Here is a 21,024-nt window from a genome sequence, read left to right as displayed (position 1 = left end):
CCCCTATAGGTTTGTGTATAGATCTTCAAAAGCTCCTATAGGTTGTTACATCCAATTGAGTGTGCAACAAGGCATATTAAGGGCTTCGCATAAGATTGACGCGAGTAACTCGAATCAAATTTGGAATCCTTCCATAATATATAAAAGCTTTGTTAATGAAGGATTATAAATTTTAAAAGCAATTTCATTCACCTTGAAGAAGGAACTAGAGAGAATATGAAGGGTGAAGAAAAGCATTCTTGCTATGTGGAGAATAGCTTGCAGAAAAAGAAGAATAATGTACTTGTTTCACTTTCATTGTTTGCGAGACAAAATGATACCTCGCAACTTTCACTAAACATGGAGTTTGTTGGGAGTAAATGATGTAGAGGAGTCATATGGGGAACAATGCTTCCTCTACTTTATCTTAAAAAATTTCAAGAATCTATGGGCATAAAGTGAGTGGTGTGTGCAGCTTTATAAGAATTCGAGGATGAGTTGATTTGAAAAAGTAGGTGAAACTAACCAAGGTATTCGGGCATCTTAAGAGGCCTCTCAAGACCTTCTCACCAACCCTTGGATGGTTGATTAGCTATTTACCTCTTTGGGCTCTCCAATTTTACCGGGATAGCTAGATAGATCCATAATTTGGGGATGACGCAAGCTTGTCAGAACTACAACTCTCCATGCATACAAACACCCCAAAATTTTTCCTTGAACACAAAGGTTATGCAACAGTTGCAAGTAAAAAAGGTTTGAAATACCTATGGAGAATGCACAAATACCACATGATTCTTACAATGGTAATCCCAAAAATCTCTTTATGTTATGCACCTAATTCATAACTTGAGATTCAGATTGCAAAACAAGAAATAAAAATTGAAAATGTTTCATCAAGGCAGATCAGACCTCAAAGGATTTGATTAATATTTCTTATTCATGATCTCCTAATGAAAATACAAGTAATATTTATAAGGAAATTCTATAACCAACTAATCCTAATTTAAATCATAACTCAATTCAGTCTGAATCTAACCCCTAAAATTAAGCAATTAATATTAATACCATGTAGTCTAACCAAAATTAATATTAGTCAGGATCATACTGTTATTTATATCATGAAATACATTCTCATATTAATCCTGGGAACAAGAATTATTATAAAGAAGAAACATTACATCCGTACAATTCAAACAAAAACTCCCCATTTTACGGACATTCTTTCCTGGAAACCCCCAAAATTGTTCACTAACCAGAATTAACCCGTTCTTTTCAGTAAGAAAGAGCACAAGAAGATAAAATGCATTTTTTTTTACTCATCAAATTCTATAACTAATTTTAATTTTTTTTTTGGGTAAATTTCTTTCTTCATCTTTTTTGTTTTCCAACTTTTTCTTTGTAAAATTCTAATCATCCCAATCTTTTTCCCACCCATCTCTATTAGAAGACCTTGCAGTGAGCCCATTTGCAGATACATTTCCTACATGCTGATGACCCCCTGGAGATTTAACTGCCCTCTCTTCATCCCAGTCGTCATCCCAACCCTGATCCCAACCGTCTGTCGTCTCCAAATTTCCAGCTGAACTGGATCCTGGCATCCCCATTTCAAGTTCCTGATATGGGACTCCACCATCACCTCTGCGCCCTTTCTTCCCGAACTTGCAGCAGGCCCATGTCCCTCCAATAATCAGAGCAATGAGAAACAAAAAGTAGGCGCCATAGATCGGGGTCAAACGGGTGGCATAAGAAGGGATTCGCTGGAAAAAGTTCCCTTCAGATATAATGTAAAGTGTGCAAACCCCGTTTCCACCATTTAATACTATCTTACTACTTTCTTCAACATTTACTGAGACAGTGATCTGAAACAAACGAAGCGTTATTACCGAGGCTTAGTCACTAAAGATAATAAAAAGAAGTAGGGTGAACCATGATGATCCCATTCTTGAAGTCCTGAACAAAATGATCAGACAATCATGAAAAGAGTGGCTCATTTGTGTGCCACCAGAAAGGCTGGCACTTGGCTTTGGATTGTTTTAAAAACACAAGAGCTGATTTTCTTTTTTTTTTCTTTTTATTATTTTTTCAAATTTGAGATTTCTTAATGTTTATATCAATCCATCGACGTTAGGGAGCTGGGAGTTGGGTATATATGAACTCAAATGTCAGATTTGCACAACCACCAAATCCTATAGTATAGGACCAGTCATTTATGATATTTTATGGTCATAATCATCCTCGTCAAAACCTAGTCTCAAAAATTTGGGTCAGCTGAACGAATCATGTTCCTCCATACAATTCTATCTAAAGCCAATATAATATTTTTCTGCTATCATATTAGGTATTCGTTTCCTTAGATTTTCTAGAAGCGGTGAGCCATATCCAACCTACATTTTCATGAAGATCAGATCAAAACTTTAAAGAGATTCCAAAAAGACTATGGACCATACCGTTTTGGCATCCTGTTTGGGTATTTCTAGCTCTTTAGAATCAATTTTAACAGAAGCTGGAACACTAATAGTCACATTCAAAGTGCTCTCTCCTTCATTCTGGATGCGAAGGAATAATTCCTGTGACCCTGTTACAAGGAAAAGAGGGAATGAAAATTTTCTGTGATTAAACTAAAAAACACGATTCAACTGACATCAAATTGCTTATCAAACTCGCCAAAATAAAGGTTTAAAAACATGCTTTTATTAATTACTTTTAACCAACACAAATTTATTGAATGAGAAAGGAGAGAAACACAAGGAATCAAGCACAACATAGGCTCTACTAAACAAACATGGACAAAACAAAAGACTGCAGACAAGCAACACAAACTGCAGCAAAATTTGATCACAAAAATACAAATGCAGAACACTAATAAAGTCAAAAGCCTATTAAAGACTCCACATTGGAGAGTGCATGTGGACTGCATTTGGATCCATTAGAATGACCTATACATGGCCATAGCTTTATAATACTTAGGTTTTAGTTATTTTTCTATTTTGGACTTTTATAGTGGACAATTTTATGTTTTCTAGTTATTAGGATGCAGGCCCAAGGAGACTTTTATTTTAATTAATAAGTGGACCAGCCAATTAAGTGATTAGGAATTTTACTATTTTTTTGGAAAGTTTTTATTTCCAAAAATTTTCTATCTTTGGAAAGTTACTTTTCCGGGAAAATTCCTTGAAGTGTAAGCTAGTTTACAAATTAAAAGTCTTTTCTATTAGTGTTTCTTTCATTGGCATTTAAACGATGTTTTCATAGTTTTTATTAGTCTTTTTGATGAATAAAACAAATTTACAGAACTTTCCTGTCAACTCTTTTTTATTAGAGTAGGGGAGAATCCAACTTGGTGTGGATGTGGATGCATACATGCAAATCATTAGTGTGATTCCAAGGTAAATCTATCATCTTTTTTTCTTTTTATTCTTCTTCTGTTTCTTTTACTTTTTGGTTTGAGCCTATAAAAAAAGCATCAAGAATCTTTTAACCACATCAAGAAATCCATCCAATCCTCTTCCCTAAACCATAAACATCCTATATCATTTATCTCTTCTCTAAATCTATCATATATCTCTTTCCTAAATCTGTATATACCGAATTACCTAATCTTATTTCATACCCCTAAACCTAAATACAACACCTTGTTGCAAAATTTTGGATTTATCCTTTACCAATTAACCTTTTAGGCATAAATCTTTCACCTTATAACAGACCTAAAATCAATGAAAGCTAAGTTGTCCTGCATCAAGTATCATCTTGAACTTATCCACGTTAGGATCTATTCACTCCCACCAAATATTATGCCATAATGAGAATCAAAGGATATAACCTAAGATAATAGAAACTTTGCTTTCAAGCAAAGAATTGTACAGGTCCCCTTCATCAGATTAGAGATCTGTCAAAAGGATTTTAATAATTTCCGAAGCTTGGGGATAGAAAAGAAAGAGAGCAAAGTTTAATTACTGCCAATTGAAGACCTGAACATCTAACTTGATGCACTACCTCAATTGCGTTTTTGTGGAAGCAAAATTAATTATGAATTTGTATCACTTCAGGAAATTATAGTGTACCACAATAAATAAAAAGTGAAGGCCCAAAATCTCTAGGATTGTGTTTAGTTTTCAGAAGAAGAACAATGTTGGAAAAGTTCCTCTAGTTCAAGATTTTTTGGGGTTTGTTTATTCTCTAGCGGTCACATAGATGTCTTACAAAAAACAAAAAAAACAAAAAAACAAAAAAAAAAAGGTCCCAAGAGAGATGAGTTTCCTCACCTGAAAAAAATCAATTGATCAAGTTTGAGTCGATCATTGGTTTTCCCACTTCTTTTTTTCTCCAAGTCTCTAATTTTCAAGATTTCACTTTTTCCTAAGGGACAGATTTTTTTCGGGGGAAAAAGAACTTCCTAGTTTGGTCACGTAGATGTCTGACAAAAAAAAAGGTCACGAAAGGGATGAGTTTCCTCACCTGAAAAAATCAATTGACCAAGTTTGAGTCGATCATTGGTTTTCCCTCTTCTTCTTTTTTTCTCCAAGTCTCTAATTTTCAAGATTTCACTTTTTCCTAAGGTACAAAGATTTTTTTGGGGGAAAAAATAACTTCCTAGGTTGCTTTATTACAAAAACTAGATGTAACCTAGGGAAAAAAAACCTGTATATTTCCTTGCAATCATAAAAAATGGTCCACTAAATTTTTCACAAATTATGCTTTTTCGATTGTAAGAAATGTTCGAAAATCCAAATTATAAAAATGTATGAAATTTATAAACCATAATAGGTCCTATTCATCCTTGAAGATTAAGATTAGGTAGACCACGTCAAGCTTAGCCATAATAGGTAGGTGATACAACAATCATTTGACAAGTCAAGGGAAAGGAATTTCAGCCTTCGTAGGACATGTCCCTGAGTCAGCAAGTGGGACCGTTATAGAAAGTGTCAACACCCTATTTCGGTAAGTTAACGTAAGGCAATTTCCGCAAAGTCAGTCAGTGCCCAATCCCAATGTGTCAAACCCTCACCCCTACAATCCTGACGTCAAAGACATAATCTGTTACCATTCTCTTTCCTCAACGCCCCTAACAACTTGTCCAGTTCCTCGTTAAGTGCAAGGATAGGTCCTATTCATCAGGCAGGAGGCACCCTCCCTTGGTAGGGCCTCCTTAGGCCCAACAAACCTTTAACTCAACCTTGTTCCCTTGATTTGGTGAGGTTCTCAGGCTTCCAGGTTGGCATTGACATCAACAAGTTCCAATTGAAATCACATAAGGCAACATCTACACTAATGTTATAGAGAGGTAGTTGGTAGTCTGTTAGTGGTTTTGCTTCTTTGTTTCCTCCCTTGTACTTTGCTTCATGGTCTTCTCGACCATGCTATTAATAAAGATCTTTGATTTATCAAAAAAAAATAAAAAATTAAGGCAATATCGACACTAATGTTATAGATGAAAACTATGACTTGTACCAAAGAGTGAATAAAACCAATTTGCTAATACCAATAAAAAAAACACTAATTTGCTATCAAGCGCAAATCATAAACTATGGAGAAAGAAAAATCATTTAGACATTCTTATTTCTAATCATAGATAAACACCATTATTAAAATAATAAGCCATTTACATTTAAAATGGGTAAACATGAATTCAATATCATAGTTTCTCTATTTTGATAGCCAAATAGTCTTGTCATACACAAGTAGGAGTAAATTTAGACAGTGATAGATTGGTAAGCTGGTAAAGTCAATGACTAATGACTAGTACTACCACAGACCTAGGTTCAAGACCCACTTTCATTTGCTTTACCTATAAGTGGGAATACTAGAGTGGTATTGGACGTTAGCATTACCCATATATATATATATATATGGATTGGGATCAGGTGACAATCCAGTTGACAATCATTTGTCTTACATGGGTTAGAAGTTCCGGAATAAGTTGATTTTTTGAGAGAATGATCTCTATGGTAAGGAGATCATCCTCACTAAAAAATCATCCCTTTTTGAAACTTCTAACCCCATCAAAATTGGTTTATAAGTTAACGGTTAAAATTAACAGTCCATGATTTTTCAACTTGTAAACCAATTTTGATGGGTTAAAAAATTCCAGGATGCGCTAACCTTTTTTTTTTTTTTTTGATAAGTATAATATATATTGATGAAAGGACTACAAAAAAACAGAAAGAGAAGGCCGAGATAGCCCCTCAAAAAAGAAAGCAAAACGAACCATAAGAAAGCCATAACACTAGTAATTACAAAAGGAATTCCATCTAAAAACAAAATCTCTAAGCTTTTGTGAAAATGCCTCACCATAGAGATCATCCACACAAAAGTCGAGTTCTATTCAAGAGATTTTCTTGGCGATTCTAGGCTTCTTGTTCTTTTGGTGTAAGATCTTCAAAGGGATCTTTTTTTAAAGACTTTTTAGTTCGTTGGGAAGTTGTTTGTAACCTCTCAAACTCTTAGTTTTCTTTTTGTGCTTTTTGTTCTCTTTTCTTGGTTGGTCATCTTGACCTTCCCTTTGTATTGCTTGTTTTTCTTTCCCATTATCTATAAATAAATAAATAAATCAGGACACTTCGGAACTTCTAACCCATATAGGACAAATGGTTGTCAAATAAGGATTGCCACTTGATCCAGACCCTATATATAAACCTTAAGATCAACTCAAATGCAATGTGATTCCCAAAAATGCTGCAATAATTTTTTTTTCCTTTACAAATGAATTCTTTTTCATATATTTAAGTCTGAGTGGAAGCGAAGATACAGGAACCTAAAATCCATAAAAATTTTGGCAACATCTCTAAAAACTAAAATCATGTAAATTTTTACCTGTGGAAAATACCAAAAATTTTCTTGATTCATCATTAACACAATATAGCTAGTTCTAACAATAACTACTAAAGATAACTTTTTCGACAATCTTAAAAGTAGAATAATTTACAACTCAACTCTATAACTCACTAATAGATACATACAACCTTCATCTGCTTTAACTAATAAACATTGAAGTAAGTTTGAATATGTTTCTCACTTCATGCTCCTATCACTGCGTAAAGCTTCATTACTCTCCACTCATTTTCAATTCTTACTATATTGTAGCTAACTTAAAGATGTGGCTCTGGAAAAATTGAATGGAGGAACAGAGTTCGATTAGTCAACCCTGAATCTTTGAGAGAAGTGTGACTGAGACGTGAAGGAAAATCTACCATATATCCACCCAGTGACGAACTACGAAACATAAACAAACAGATAACCCTATGTAACTCGATTAGGATAAATCTTAAACCTGAAATAAGAAAGCTGACAGACACATAAGTATCAACAAAATAAGAGAACCAATAAGGAAAAAAATAGCATGTTTATTAGAAACCGAGGACAACTACATATACAAAATCAATCAACGTAAAATGGTAACCACGCTGCATTATGAGAAGCACCATAAAACAATCACATGGCATTATATATTAAACTTAAAAAGGAATTAAGATAACACATATTACCATTCTCAGGATTTTGAAGACAGGCAACCATCTGCTTATACTTGCACTTGTTTGAAGAGGCCTCACAGTTTCCATCTATTCCTTCTTGATTTTTACCCTTGTGTACATGGCCTTCATTTTGGGTTCCCTCCGAAGTATTATTCGAGCCCTTTGAAACCACCTTGGGTTCTTTGGATTTATCAGTATTCACATTACGAGGATCAGATCTCTCATCGTAAATGGGACCGGGTGACGGAGAAATCTAATAAGAAACAGTTCTCTCAGTATTCCAATTGAAATACAAACAATTCAAACTAAAATCAATAAAACCAGATGAAACAGCAGATTAGAATACCTCTGTTAGGATTCGTTCCTCCTCTGGCGCTATTCCCACCATTTTTCGGATATTACCAATTACCGAGCCATCAGATCCTTCTACAACGATTAAAACCAAGAGAATCACTGCAAGAACACCGCTCCTATCCATTCTCTCAGATATCTAACTTCTTCCAATCCAAAAAAGCCTAGCTTTTCTATAGAAAGTCATTGCATAACACTACAATTCTGGAATTCTACAAGAAGAGAACTGAAATCTTCATCTTTTAGAGAGATCGGACGTCGTAAATTGCAGTTTTAATGGAGATTAGGGGCTACGAAGAAGGAAAAAGTATCTCATAGTTTGAAACGAAATACATAAACGGATTGACGAACAGAGGAGTTGCAGAGAAGACAAATGGATTAAATCACTTTTTCTACGAATTAAATTGATTAAATTTCTGGATTTCGATTGCAAGAATTTGGAAGGTCAAAATCTAGGGTTTTGTATTTCAATTTCGCGAACTTGCAAGAGACTCAAAGGGACAACGACTCACGAGTCACGAGTCACGAGGGAGAGCTCTGCGTCAAAGTAACGGTAAAAAGTTAGTAACGCCACATGGGCTCTTTTAGCCCAATGGACCACAAGAACCTGGCCCATTATCCACCCCATGGTGTAAGCGTAACTAGCTATAAATGGTAAAATTAGTTTGATCGGATTGATTCGCTTTTTCTGGACCGACTAGTTGCACATCATCTGGTACTGATTGCACTCCAACGTAAAAAAAAAAAAAAAATGCTTATTTTTAAATTTTTGTCTAAAGTAACGAATTTTACACTAATATTGAAGATAAAGAACTCATCATTAGTAGGAGTTCCAGCAAATTTTATACCAAACCAATCATTAACTGGAACTCCCAACGTATTTTTTTCCCTACTTGTAGATCATGAAGTTTTGAAAACTGAATCTAGAGTTTATGAAGTTTTGGTGTCCTACTTGTAGATCATGAAGTTTTGAAAATTGAATCTAGAGTTTATGAAGCTTTGGTGTCGTGGTTCCTCTCTGATTTTGAAGATCCATTTTTTCTTTTTTTAATACTAGTGAATGCATGCGGTTTTGGTACACGGCTGACGTGATCGTTTTCCCATCCTACCCATTGAGCTTTTTATATTCAAAAATAAAATAAAATAAAATATTTATTTTTTATTCTCCATAATTGCATTTACTAGTTGACCATGCCAAGTTAACGAGATGATTTGTCCTTCAAGTTTTGGACTGAATCAACGGTCCAAGATCTAATTAAATGTATTTTCCAAGATTCAATTAAATGGTCCTCTAAGGAGTTCATGACGACGACGACGACGACGACGACTACTACTACCCATGAAAAACCCAAAGGACCAATGCTTAATAATGTAAGTCTTCTATCGGGTAGGTGAAGAGTACCACATTCAACTTAAACCATCTTCTCAACATTGACTGACTTTGTAAAGTCTCATAAGTGGTTTTTTTTTTTTTTTTTTTTTTAAGCCAATTATTTTTGTGGAAACCATCTATATATCTTCTCAACATTGACTGACTTTGTAAAGTCTCATAAGTGTTTTTTTTTTATTTTAAAGCCAATTATTTTTGTGGAAACCATCTATATCCCAATACATCCATCCAATGATAAAAAAGGGGCAAATAGTGGGATCTCACAAATTCGGGATTGTCTTATCGAAAGCATGACGAGCAATTGACAAACAAAGCTTCCATGCTGACACGTGTTAATTTATTTGTAATTAATGCAACCATACAACACATGCACCACCGACCAAAGACTTCAATGTTGTAGCCCATGAAGGCAAAAATATGTAAGCCTCGTCTTTATCCTCAGCGATAAGTTGTTTTTAATCCATTCAAATTTATTAGAAAACCCTTAATTTTTCAACCCAAAATTCCATGTCTTCTACTTCACCAAAAGACCCATATTAATATTATTCTTGAGGTTCGAAGTAGATAGAATCTTAACGTCAAATATGAAGGAAATATTATTTGTACCCAAAAAATATGTTAAAAAAGGGTTTAGGGGAAAAAAAATGGACTTCGTCTGAAGATGAGGGCATTTAAGTCACTTTACATCAACACTATTTTAAAATTCAACAAAACGTAGAATGTCATAAAACAAAATAAAAAATAAAAAAAATTCTAAAGCCCATCTCAGATATATGATCAAAGACTGAATATGTTGAACTAGGTAAAGAATTCAACCCCATAATCTTTTAATATGTATCCTGAAAATTTTCTGATAATAAAGCACACCAAAAAAAAAAAATTAAACTGTAGGGATCAGGGGATGGTCTATTATTTTTCACAGCACACATCCTCAAAGCTTTTCTCCAATTATCAAAATATTTGATTATTTTGGAGTGAGAAGACCAATAAATATATGAGAGAAGAAAGTATCATCAGCACATCTTGAGTGTAAATAGGGAAAGCTCCTACCCTCTACGTGGGTAAGTTCCGTACTGTACTAGGTTCAGATATACATAAAATCGACACAAGCCTATTACGCATTTAAGAGCCAAACTAACAGAGTAGCAGCAATAACACTAACCTCAGGGGAGACGAACACAGACCCACAATTAAATTAATGGGGGGGAGAGACATAGGGGAATGCCCCATTTTTTTCTTCTTCTCATCTCTTCAGTTTTTTTTTTTGTTTTTCAATTGAGTCCCCCACTTTCAGATCTCCCCACGGGGAATGTGATTTGGGGCCTCTCCCTGATTATCTAATGGCATGTATTGTGCCATGATGGCCCGGATCTCCGAATCCATATACCTCTGCACAAGAGTACAGAGAAAACATTAGAGGAAAAACACTAGAACATAGACAGAAGAATGTTTCATGGGTAGATCATTGAAACTGAAAAGGGCAGAAAATCTCCAAAGATAAATATATTTAAAATAAAATAAAAAACATACCCGGATTCTATACTTGTACAAGGTATACCCTACAACTCCAGCCACAGCCAAGCCAAGGAAAATAACCCACACGAAGTTCCCACTGAAAGCAGTTTTGGACGCTTTACCTGCATCTTCCCACATGACAACACGAAATATCAGGAAACATATGCCATAGTCTCCCACCAGAGATATCCCTTTTGGAATCATCAGAAACCACATTTCCAAAATTAATGTTACAGTGCCAGTACTCAAGTTCAAAACAGAATGCTAAAGCAATGTTTTTAAGAAACAAAAAAAATGGTCCAACCACTATTGGACCATGGTTCAATTTGGTTGGATCAATATATACTAATTATAAAGTTCAAAAATATAATGTGATTTTATTTTCTAAAATTAACTATTTTATTTTCATATAAAAGGATAACATTAAACATGTATTATTTAATTATTAAACAATCTTTCCATAATGGAAATTATAGTCTTTCCCACAAATCTTATCTTGAAAAAGGAGAACATTTAAAAAATTAGTACTTTAAAATGGTTCACAAGCAGCCCAAATTTGACAGTTGAACCACCAGTTCTGTAAAAATAGATGATTCTTGCAAATGACCAATTTTATCCGTTTTATGAGAAATTGGGTCAGGGTGATCCACGCACAGACCAGCCAAACCAAGTAGCTAAGGCTGAGTCACACGTTCAATTTTGAAGGTAATCTTCTAAACAGTAAAATTTGTTAAGACACTTACTTATGCATGTGTCATGCTCATGCATGTACAACATATTACCACCGCAGCTGCATTCGTAACTTCCCCAGGTGTTCTTGCATTTGCAGTCAGGACATTGACATGCAAGCCTTTCCTTGCATTCATCCACATCTGAAATATAACAGAAAGTACAACATGTGTACTTCGAGTCAGAATCACATAATCACACGTATCATTGTTGACCATCAACCAATTAAGGGTAAGGAGTAAAGAGAGAGGGGGGAAAAATGCATATACTTGTATTGTTCAAGACTTAGCGGACAAACAACTTAATCAAGAGTTCCCCATAACTGTTGGGTACCACTTGGATGAGATAATGAGCCAATAATCATAATTCCTCCCTCGATGCTCCTGCTTTTAGCACTAGAACAGAATGTGATTTTTAGGACATGGCCCACAAATTGTAGGTGGACCATTGAAAGATGTGCATTTGTGTAAAGACATAGAACATACTTGCAAATAATGGAAGACGTGGCTTTAGAAGGAACATGCAAGTTCAAGTTGAGAGCTAATATGAACACAGTTCCAAAAACAGAAGATATGTCTTTTGAAAGAATCAAATGGAGGAACGGGATTTGTTCAGCCAACCCCAATTTTTTGGGATAAGGCTTCGATGATGAAGAAAATGAACTGTGCAGCTGATGTGGAAAAATGTAATGAGATCAACAGAGAAGTCCATGAAATGATGAGTAATGATAAAGTTCGACTGAGATGGAACTAATCCTGATAATCACATGGGTCATCAACTTTCCACTAAATGTATTCATCTATTTGTAAGGTTGAGAAAAATGAATCAAGATCAATAGAAAACAATTTAAATGGTAAGGAACTTCAAAATTAGCCTCATCAGTAATAATCCCAAGGAATGATATCAGCTAAATAACCCGAACCACAGTAAATGCAGAAGTACCTTCACATGATTTGATTCCATCACCCTTGAATCCTGGTGGGCACTTGCAACCTTTGGAATGATCTTCCTGAGAAATCATTGGAAAATTGACTTAAATTCAACCACGAAAAACAGGTCATGATTAAAACATAATAAAAGGGAAAAAAAAAGAATTGGTTAACCCTAAAAGAAGTTGAACCACGTACTATGCAGGCAGAGTAAGTTTTGCCATCTTGGGTTTTGTTCCAACAGCCTCCATTGTTAATTTCACAGCGCAGAGCTCCTGAAGCTGTTGAATCATTATCAATCAGTCAATTAGTTAACAGGATAGTAAATATAACTATACATACATAAAGAGCAACTACATGTAAACGAAGTTAACCGACAAATTTTAAGGTAAAAACCCTTTTTGACCAAAAACTGCACCAAGCTTTTAAGAAAAGTCTATAACTCTGTTCTTGGCGTTTTATACTTTAGCATTCAATATTAGATGATAAAAAAAAAAGGATTTCAATGAAGGAAAAAAAGGGCATAACACAGTTATAACAGTAACACCCTAACCACGCTGTTTCAATGTTCTTATGAATCACTCCGTTAAATTCCCATTTTACTCTAGTTTCAACCTACATGAAGATATGCCACATTGGAGAGAGAAACTGCCTCATGAAGATAAATTAGTACTGGAAAATTCTCGACACAGCTAATAACATTCATTAAGCATCCATTGGTGCACATTTATACCCGTGCATGCGTGAGCGTAGGTGTACATTAGTGTAAGTACTGGATTTGAGGTCATCCAATCTAATAGTAGAAACTGAAAATTTGAAAATCTCTCACATATTGAGTTCAATGGGTCAAAGGATTTGTCTCTCCAAAAGGATGAGAAGTATCAAGTAAAGACCACAATTAGCAATGATTCATCATCAATGAAAAATACCAGTCTTTCACATAGACAAAAATAGTCAGGTGCTGATGAGCATGAAACATAAAATTTCAGTTAAATTGAACTCCAGATCAAACACATACCTTCACAATGGGTAAAACCATCACCTACAAACTTCACACCATGCGCAACAGGGCACTCACAAACTCTCCCACGAAAAGTATCCTACATCATAAAATTATACAGTATAAAATCATATAAATTGTTTAAGATCACTCAGAGTAAACTGGAAACTCTGCAAAACATGAGTAGAAATGAGTATTTCCTATTTGACCTAGCTTAACAAACAACAGAAAAATGAGAGGCTCGGTCCATGCTCTACATGGTCCTTCAGTCATGCAATATATGTAATCACACATATAGATGGATCTAGATCTCTCTTCTCTTCCCTTCTTTAAAAAAATTTAAATCATTACTGGCAAAAAAAAAAAAAAAATTGGTCAACTGTCTTGAGTAAAGACTTCAAAATTTAAAACTTTGATTGAAAAGGGAGTGCTAAAAAGTATGATGATGCCACCTTGGTGGGGTGGTTAATTCAGTGAGTGGTAATACAATAGACCTGGGATAAAAAAAACTCAACTCACATGCTTATCTATCAAAAAATTATGAGGTAAAAAATGCTTAGATGATAAAAGTACCTTGCATGCAGTAATGTTAGCAGCCTTATCCTGCCAGCATCCGCCATTATTCTCCAAGCACTCATTTGTTTCAATCCCTTTAAAGAACAATTCAAAAAGAAAAAAAACAAATAAATAAGGACTAAATCCCTGTGAAAGAAGTAGGCAAGAGAACATGAGAGGTTAGACTGATATCCATTGTTGTCGATTAATTAACCTAAATCAAAATCAAAATGACCTGGCTGACACTTCCACTTGGATCAAGATGTTACCTCTCAGCTATGTTACCAGGACATTTCTATGGATCTGTTCCTGTCAGACACTTTGTTTTTTAACTATAACTGCCATGTACATGGTGCATTCTGGATGTGAAATTGCCATATTCAGACAAGATAGTCTCTTGTAAAGGGTTTATATTTTGGATGGTTCTAAAAGATAAGTTTATAGGTCAGTGGAAAGGGATTCAAATTTCAGCAGTTATAAAATAAGTGCAGTAATAGAAAAAAACAGTGTAGACTGCTGCCTTGAATATGATAGATATACCAATGAAGAGATGTTGAAACATATTGGGGCTTACCATCGCTTAAACAAACAGCAGGCTCAGTAGTCTCTTGGAAACCTGCACATATGGCTTTGAGAACTGCACCTTTGTCCAACTTACCTGCAACCATGCAAAAATAAAGGTTAGAGATGCAGATCCACCACATTAGTAAGCTCCACTCAAATAATTAAACCAAGTCTGTTCAAACCTCTATATTGTCTGTTGTTGATTACAAGAGTAGGCAATATAGTCACATCTCCTCGAGCACCTTTGCCAATCTAAAATCAGGCAGTGCAAGAACAAACATAAGCTCAGCATATACATAGAACAACACTACCAATCGATAATGAAATAGTTATAAGGTCAACCTGTGAATTTTGTTCTTGTTTAAGCACTGGATTGTCCACATCGGCTTCAGGATCTCCTATACATTGATCTATTTTCTTGAGGTCGAGACCTGATAAGATATGTCCAGAGGAACAAATAGCCAAAATGGATATTGTAAGATCCAACTATAGACACTAACACATACATTCACCCCTTCATCTACTCATTACCAAGATTATATTAGCATGTATCAAAGTTCAAAAGGAAGAACTAAATCAAGTAAACGAATTTTCCTAATTACAATTTTGAGTTATGGTACAGACATAACATTATCAGAGCCTTATTCCATAACTTTGGAATTTTGTAAAAAAATGAGTAGTTCAACAAATCACAATTAATTCAGACGATTCTTTGAGAACCCATTAGCAAGTTTCTAATATTGACATAAATCATAGACACACTACACTTTTGGAGACACGACAAACAAAAGATTTGCATCCTTCACCTTATGATTTAAAAAAATCCAACCAATGATCAAGACCACTCAATCCTGGGGCCACCATGTGGATGGACCACATCCCAATATTCATATTTATCAGAAGGTGAACTAAATAAGTGGTTTTTTTAATATTAAAAAACATAAATAAGTGGTTTGAGGTCTGAAAAAGAAACAATATATTGTACGGATAAAAATCTTGGGATGATCCAATTTGTATGACTCTTCAGATATAGTATAAGATGGCCAGACAAGATTGAGTCATAGATCATAGGCATAAATAATATTAACCTGAAAACAAGTCCTATATACATGCAGAAATGACCATAAAATCTCTACAAAACTAAAATCTTTAACATACCCAAAGACTGGATGACTTGATCGGCACACTCTTTTGTATATTTTTTCTCTTTCATCGGGCACCGGATTGCAAAATCAGTTACATAGTCCCACCAAAGCCACGACTTGCCACTTTCATTAGCCACTTTAAACAAGCATGCCTGGCGTAAATTTTGAACCACAACATCCTTCCCATCGTATCCCTTACTGAAGTCCTGTTCAGGATCTGGTGCACAGTACCTCCCATGGTTGATGCACTGAGACTTGCATTGCTTGCTCAAGATAAAAGCTTCTGGGCAGTACCAAGTGATGTAATGTGGGGCAAACTGAGTGTAACCATTCTTCTCTAGTATCTGAGCTGCTCCTTTGAAGTTCTTGACAAACTCAATCTGACTGTCGCACTTGGTGCCGCATTCATCATTGCTGTTCGTCCAAAACTCATACTCAACCCGATCATCAGGGTGGGGGAGAGATTCCCTCCAATCCAAATTAATATTGACCATGTCCCCATTTGATAGAGCTTTCTTGATGTTGTCCCCCAAAATTTTGCTAATAAGTGCCGACGGAATAGTAATGTTCTGTAGGTACTCAGCCCCAGACTTAGCTTCTTCAGGGGTGTCCATTGTGATCAAAGGTTCGATCTTGTCGTCCATGACAAGGATAGCAGCTGCTCCGGCCTTCTGAGCATTCCATGCCTTCAATGTGAAGTAACAATCTGCCATCATAGAAACTTTACCCATCAACATGCATAGAGAAAAAGTTCCACAATTCCATGTAAAATTTAAGTTTTTCGAAACAATTACCAAAAATTACCAGATACCCAATTCATGCAACAAAAATTTTAAAATTGAAGTATGTTTCATAATACCCAATTCAATATCAAGATGGAAAATCACTAAAACAGTAACGACATATACTACACAGAAATCAAATGGATCATAGAAAACCTAATTATAAATTATAATATAAAGCATCGAATTTCACAAAGCTGACCTCCTCTGTCGGCAAGAATAAAGGTGGGAAGACCGCCTGGCTTCGATTTAAAAGATATATCGACCTCATCGAAGCCCTTGCATGCCTTCTGATTTGATTTCGGATAAACAACAGTTCCAACCAGGGTTCCTCCATACTGAGGAACCCCAAAATTCCCAATCGCACATTCGTAGACATCTTTCAACGAGTCGGGAGAAGTCACTCGTAAGCTGTTCCTCTCTACAACAAATCTACCCAGACAAGAACCCATCAAGAGAAACAAAACCCAGGTGAAAAGCTCTAGCTTTTCCCTCATCTCGCCCCAGCCAAACAAACCCCAATTCAAGATCAGTGTCCTGTAGATCAAATATGTGAAACCCAAGTCGAAAAACCTGATCTTTCCCTCGAAAAACTCAAAAACAAAGGAAACCCAGATGGAATAATTCGATGGTTAAGAGAACAAAGTGGTCGACAAACTCAAAAACAAAAAACTCCCAGACTAAAAAACAAAACAAAAACAAACTATTTTTTTCAGTCAAAATATGGATATAAAAATTAAACCCAGATGAATAAAGCAAGTTTTTACAGATCAATCATCAACCACAAAGAAAGTATTTTGTTCCTCAAATCTTATGAGTCTTGAGCTTAACGGAATTGACCAGAGGTTCCTTAGAAGAGGAGGAAATGAGGAAGACGTGTTTATGTCCAACTCCGACAGATTCTACTACATACCCTTTTTCGTAAATTCCTCTAAAATTAGGAGGTGTTTCTAAACTACCAAAAATACCGTTTTAAAAAATGGATCCATCTACTGAGCGAAACCGGATCAAAACCTGACTACTCCACGTGGCCCAGTCGACCGCTCTCCTGACGTGACAAGTTGTGTATCCCGAGGCGTCTAGATCTATGATTCTCAAAATTGTCACATCAGGAGAATCGATTGAGTGTGCCACGTGGGTAGTCAGATCAAAGAGCACTGCAGTTAAAAATTATTTACAATTTATCACGATATTGGGTGAACGATATTTCGGGAGTGGAGCCCATAAAGATGAGTTATTATAATGAGAGTTACTATTACCACACCAACTTTTACTAACGCCACATCAGTCTCATTGGGAAGAGTTGGTGTTGCCATAGCAGCTCTCGTAATAATTAAGTGGATGGTTATGATTATCGACGATGGCATGAAACCCACATTTGGCAGGAGTGAACATGACAGATTTCTTCACTTGGAATTTACTTAGCTGTGGCATCATCGCCAAGAAAATTCTTCAAATTTTTCAAAAAATTGATATATTTCTCTGAATAGAACTAAGGATTAAATTGGCCAGTAAAACATGATAATAATTTTATCTCTTACTCTCAAAATTTTTTATTTTTTTGACACTTCAAATCTCAAGAAACAGATAGGATTTTTAGAAAGTTTTCGAGATGTTGATGTGATTTTGATAAGAAACCTAAAAACATCATTTGTCTATGTCTTGAAAAAATTCAGATTTTTTTATATGAACCCCTATTGAGTTATTATCGAGTCTGAACTTTGTTGCTGTGATTGTGGGCCTTGTTATCCTTCATACATGATCCACTGTCTTACATTCTTATATGGTACTACTTAATCTCACTGTTTTGAAAATTGGAGCCAATCGATGGTCCAACCAACTCCAACAATATTTCAAAATAAAATTGATTTGATTAGATTATGTTCGGTTTGGTGATGTAAAATCATCACATTCTTTTATTTCTTAAGATTTATAAAAAAAAATTCAAGATTATTTTGAGTAATGTCATTTAATTAACTAATGAAAAACAAAAGAGGGTGCCTAGATTGTAGTTTTGGTCCATAAAATGAGATTTTTCTCTTTGTAAAGAGTGTGAAAAAGCATTGAATCTTTATATATATTTTTCTTTTCTTGTAAAATCTAAAAAGCTCAAGTTCATTAGGAGTAATCATCTCATTGTTGTAGTGGATTTGTGACAACGAGACTGAGATCGGGATTTCTTGTTTGGATTATTATTAAAGTTGGGTGTAGAGATTTGATGAGTTTCATCAGAGTGTTGAAAGTAAATGTAAAAAAATAAAGATAATACAATCGCACAAAACACAAGGATTTATATGATTCGATAATGTGTTTACGTCCACGGAATAAAATAATAACAACCACTATTTTCTCATAAGTTTTATAGTCCTAAAAATCTCTATTTATAATACCGAGAGTTATAGTTCCTTACACCCTCGCAGCTTTGCGCAACACAACAGAATACAAGAAATTTATACAATAGTAAGTATAGACTTCCATTATTGTAATTTATTTTCTATTAATAGATTTTACTTGTCAATTTACTCGGGTAAATTGTGTAAATCTTTTGTTGTGATTGTGCTATTTTATCTATTTTATTATTTTTTTTGCATTTACTTTATAACATAGTCTTGGAGTTTGGTTGTTGAAATTAATTTATTTATTGTTAAAAGGAATTAATTTTAATAATCAATTTTTTGTGCGTGACTTGGGATCTAACCGCAACATGTTCGATTGGATTTTATAATAAAATCTATTTAATTAAAAAATTATTTACGAATTAAATATAAATAAAGGTAATTTAGGATGAATTTATGCATATTTTTATAAACATACATTGATCAGAAAAAATTGAATCAGATATGATCATCAGTTTGGGTTTTAAAACATAAAAGAATTTAAATAAATTTTTAATCATGTAAATCAACCCAATGAAATTGAATCAACATAAAATCATGATATAACTCATGCCACAAATTTTCGATCCCATCATCGAATTTTAAAGCATCACTTAACACCCACATGCATGATCATATTAAAAGATGGCTTTTGGTTGGGCCGTTATGATAAGCTGATGAGACTAGATTTTAAACGGATCTCTAAGTTAGAAAAAGTACTTGTCAAATGTCCAAATACGCTGAAATGTGAAACCTGAGCTAATGATTCCATTCTTTCCTCTCTTTTTTTTCTCAAATGGGAAATTGGTTTGTCCATCTCTTCCGAGATATCACTATAAAAGTTCATCCGTAAAATAATTGATAAATTTTTAAATAATTATAAAAGTTTTTGATAATTTTAAAATATTATTAATATTGATAAAGTCATTACGACAATTTGATAATATTTTATTAACATTAAATAATAATTATGTCAATATTAACAATATTTTAAAAGTACCAAAAACTTCGATAATTATTTAAAAAATTATCCATATATATGTATTTCAAAAGTAAATTTTCATTGACACATCAACTTTTACTTAGATAACCCCAATTCATAGGACAATAAGAAAGAATTGATGTCGTTTGAAATTCTCCATAAAAAATAAGGAAAATTACTTAAAAGACTATGGTGGAGGGATTTATTTTTAATATTCCCTTACTTTTGGGTGATAGCTTGATAAGACATTTAGTAAACTTTTTTTATTTTTTAATGGTCCCTCATTATCGAGGGATTGACAACTTTTTTATCTTTTGTTAAATTCATCACTTTTTATTTATCATAGAGTTCACTACTGTTTATTTGTTGGAGAGTTCACTACTTTTTATTTATTGTTGGATTTGACAATAATTAAAAAGTGATGAATTAAAATCTACCTATTTTTAATTTTTAAGTTTTTCCGACTAAAATATATGGAAAGATCAATTAAAAACTTGAGATAACGACTTATTTAAATAATTTTAAATCAAAAGAATCATCTTTTATCGATTTTCACCCAAAAATAACAAACAAAAAAAAAAACCTCTAATTTTTTTTACATATATTTTCAAAATATTTGAAAAAACTCATAAAAATGACATCTTTTTTTATTTTAAAATTTTTTCCAACAGAATAGAGTCTCCAAAATTAAATTAAGATGTCAAGAATCCAATTTTTTTGAATAAAAAAGATGAGTTTGAACAGTGAAGACATTCAATTGTGAAAAATGTGAAAGATGAAGTCTAGGGACTATTAAAAAATGAGAAGTTTACTAAATCAACTAGTAAGAGACTCTCCAAAACATAGGGATTATTAATAAAAAAAGAAAAAAATTCCCTCCACCAGCGTCCTTTTAAGTAATTTTCCTTGAAATGTAGATAAGAATCTTTATCCTTGATGGCAAACCATTTAGAAAGGACTGTCCATGCAACAGAGCCTGTTTGGCGTGGATCACGTGCACATCAGCCTAATATAACGTGTTATAAATTTGTGAAGACTACGTGCCCACGTGCGATGTATTCATATAGCGTGGCACCTCCACACAATAAAATTAAAATGTTTAGGTCCACCACAACACAGTCACAGTTGGAGACAAACGCTGTCAGATTCTTTTCCGTTTAGTGCCTTTATCCAATGCGATTTTAAGGCCGTTTTTAACTCTTTATCAACTTGTGGAATTCATCCAACAACCTTTGTCACATCCTTGTCATAGTAATAAG

General features: G+C 34.2%; 2 protein-coding genes across 3 annotated transcripts; both read right to left on the bottom strand.

The window, feature by feature from the left end:
• Nucleotides 1–1,062: 1,062 nt before the first annotated feature.
• Nucleotides 1,063–8,326, bottom strand: LOC147399356 (uncharacterized). The gene is made up of 4 exons (XM_086444666.1): nt 7,795–8,326; nt 7,461–7,701; nt 2,427–2,554; nt 1,063–1,838 (listed from the first exon to the last, which is right to left on the bottom strand). The coding sequence occupies exons 1-4, from the start codon at nt 7,924–7,926 to the stop codon at nt 1,386–1,388; spliced, it is 954 nt and encodes a 317-aa protein (XP_086300792.1). The 5' UTR covers nt 7,927–8,326; the 3' UTR covers nt 1,063–1,385.
• Nucleotides 8,327–10,117: 1,791 nt separating this feature from the next.
• LOC147399355 (vacuolar-sorting receptor 1-like) lies at nt 10,118–17,304 on the bottom strand. Of its 2 annotated transcripts, none has more exons than XM_086444665.1 (12): nt 16,611–17,304; nt 15,640–16,332; nt 14,824–14,912; nt 14,664–14,733; nt 14,492–14,575; nt 13,936–14,012; nt 13,381–13,462; nt 12,561–12,643; nt 12,376–12,442; nt 11,448–11,576; nt 10,720–10,826; nt 10,118–10,578 (listed from the first exon to the last, which is right to left on the bottom strand). In XM_086444665.1, the coding sequence occupies exons 1-12, from the start codon at nt 16,903–16,905 to the stop codon at nt 10,480–10,482; spliced, it is 1,875 nt and encodes a 624-aa protein (XP_086300791.1). In that variant the 5' UTR covers nt 16,906–17,304; the 3' UTR covers nt 10,118–10,479. The 2 variants fall into 2 exon arrangements, with proteins under 2 accessions (XP_086300791.1, XP_086300789.1); XM_086444663.1 differs by having other exon boundaries at nt 10,720–10,832; nt 16,611–17,303.
• Nucleotides 17,305–21,024: the final 3,720 nt, after the last annotated feature.

The sequence above is a fragment of the Akebia trifoliata genome, chromosome 6 (genome assembly GCF_017979445.1).
Source record: "Akebia trifoliata isolate Shusen 1 chromosome 6, ASM1797944v1, whole genome shotgun sequence".
Taxonomy (NCBI): Eukaryota; Viridiplantae; Streptophyta; class Magnoliopsida; order Ranunculales; family Lardizabalaceae; genus Akebia; species Akebia trifoliata.
This window is presented reverse-complemented; position numbering and strand designations above follow the sequence as displayed.

Excerpts from the sequence above, each read along its gene's own strand:
- LOC147399356 (XM_086444666.1), bottom strand. The coding sequence starts at position 7,926 with ATGGATAGGAGCGGTGTTCTTGCAGTGATTCTCTTGGTTTTAATCGTT. Across the intron at positions 7,702-7,794 it reads AGGAACGAATCCTAACAGAG|ATTTCTCCGTCACCCGGTCC; the intron begins GTATTCTAATCT and ends GTTTCTTATTAG. Across the intron at positions 2,555-7,460 it reads TCTTCAAAATCCTGAGAATG|GGTCACAGGAATTATTCCTT; the intron begins GTAATATGTGTT and ends TCCTTGTAACAG.
- LOC147399355 (XM_086444663.1), bottom strand. The coding sequence starts at position 16,905 with ATGAGGGAAAAGCTAGAGCTTTTCACCTGGGTTTTGTTTCTCTTGATG. Across the intron at positions 16,333-16,610 it reads TATTCTTGCCGACAGAGGAG|ATTGTTACTTCACATTGAAG; the intron begins GTCAGCTTTGTG and ends CTATGATGGCAG. Across the intron at positions 11,577-12,375 it reads TGGAATCAAATCATGTGAAG|ATGTGGATGAATGCAAGGAA; the intron begins GTACTTCTGCAT and ends GTTATATTTCAG.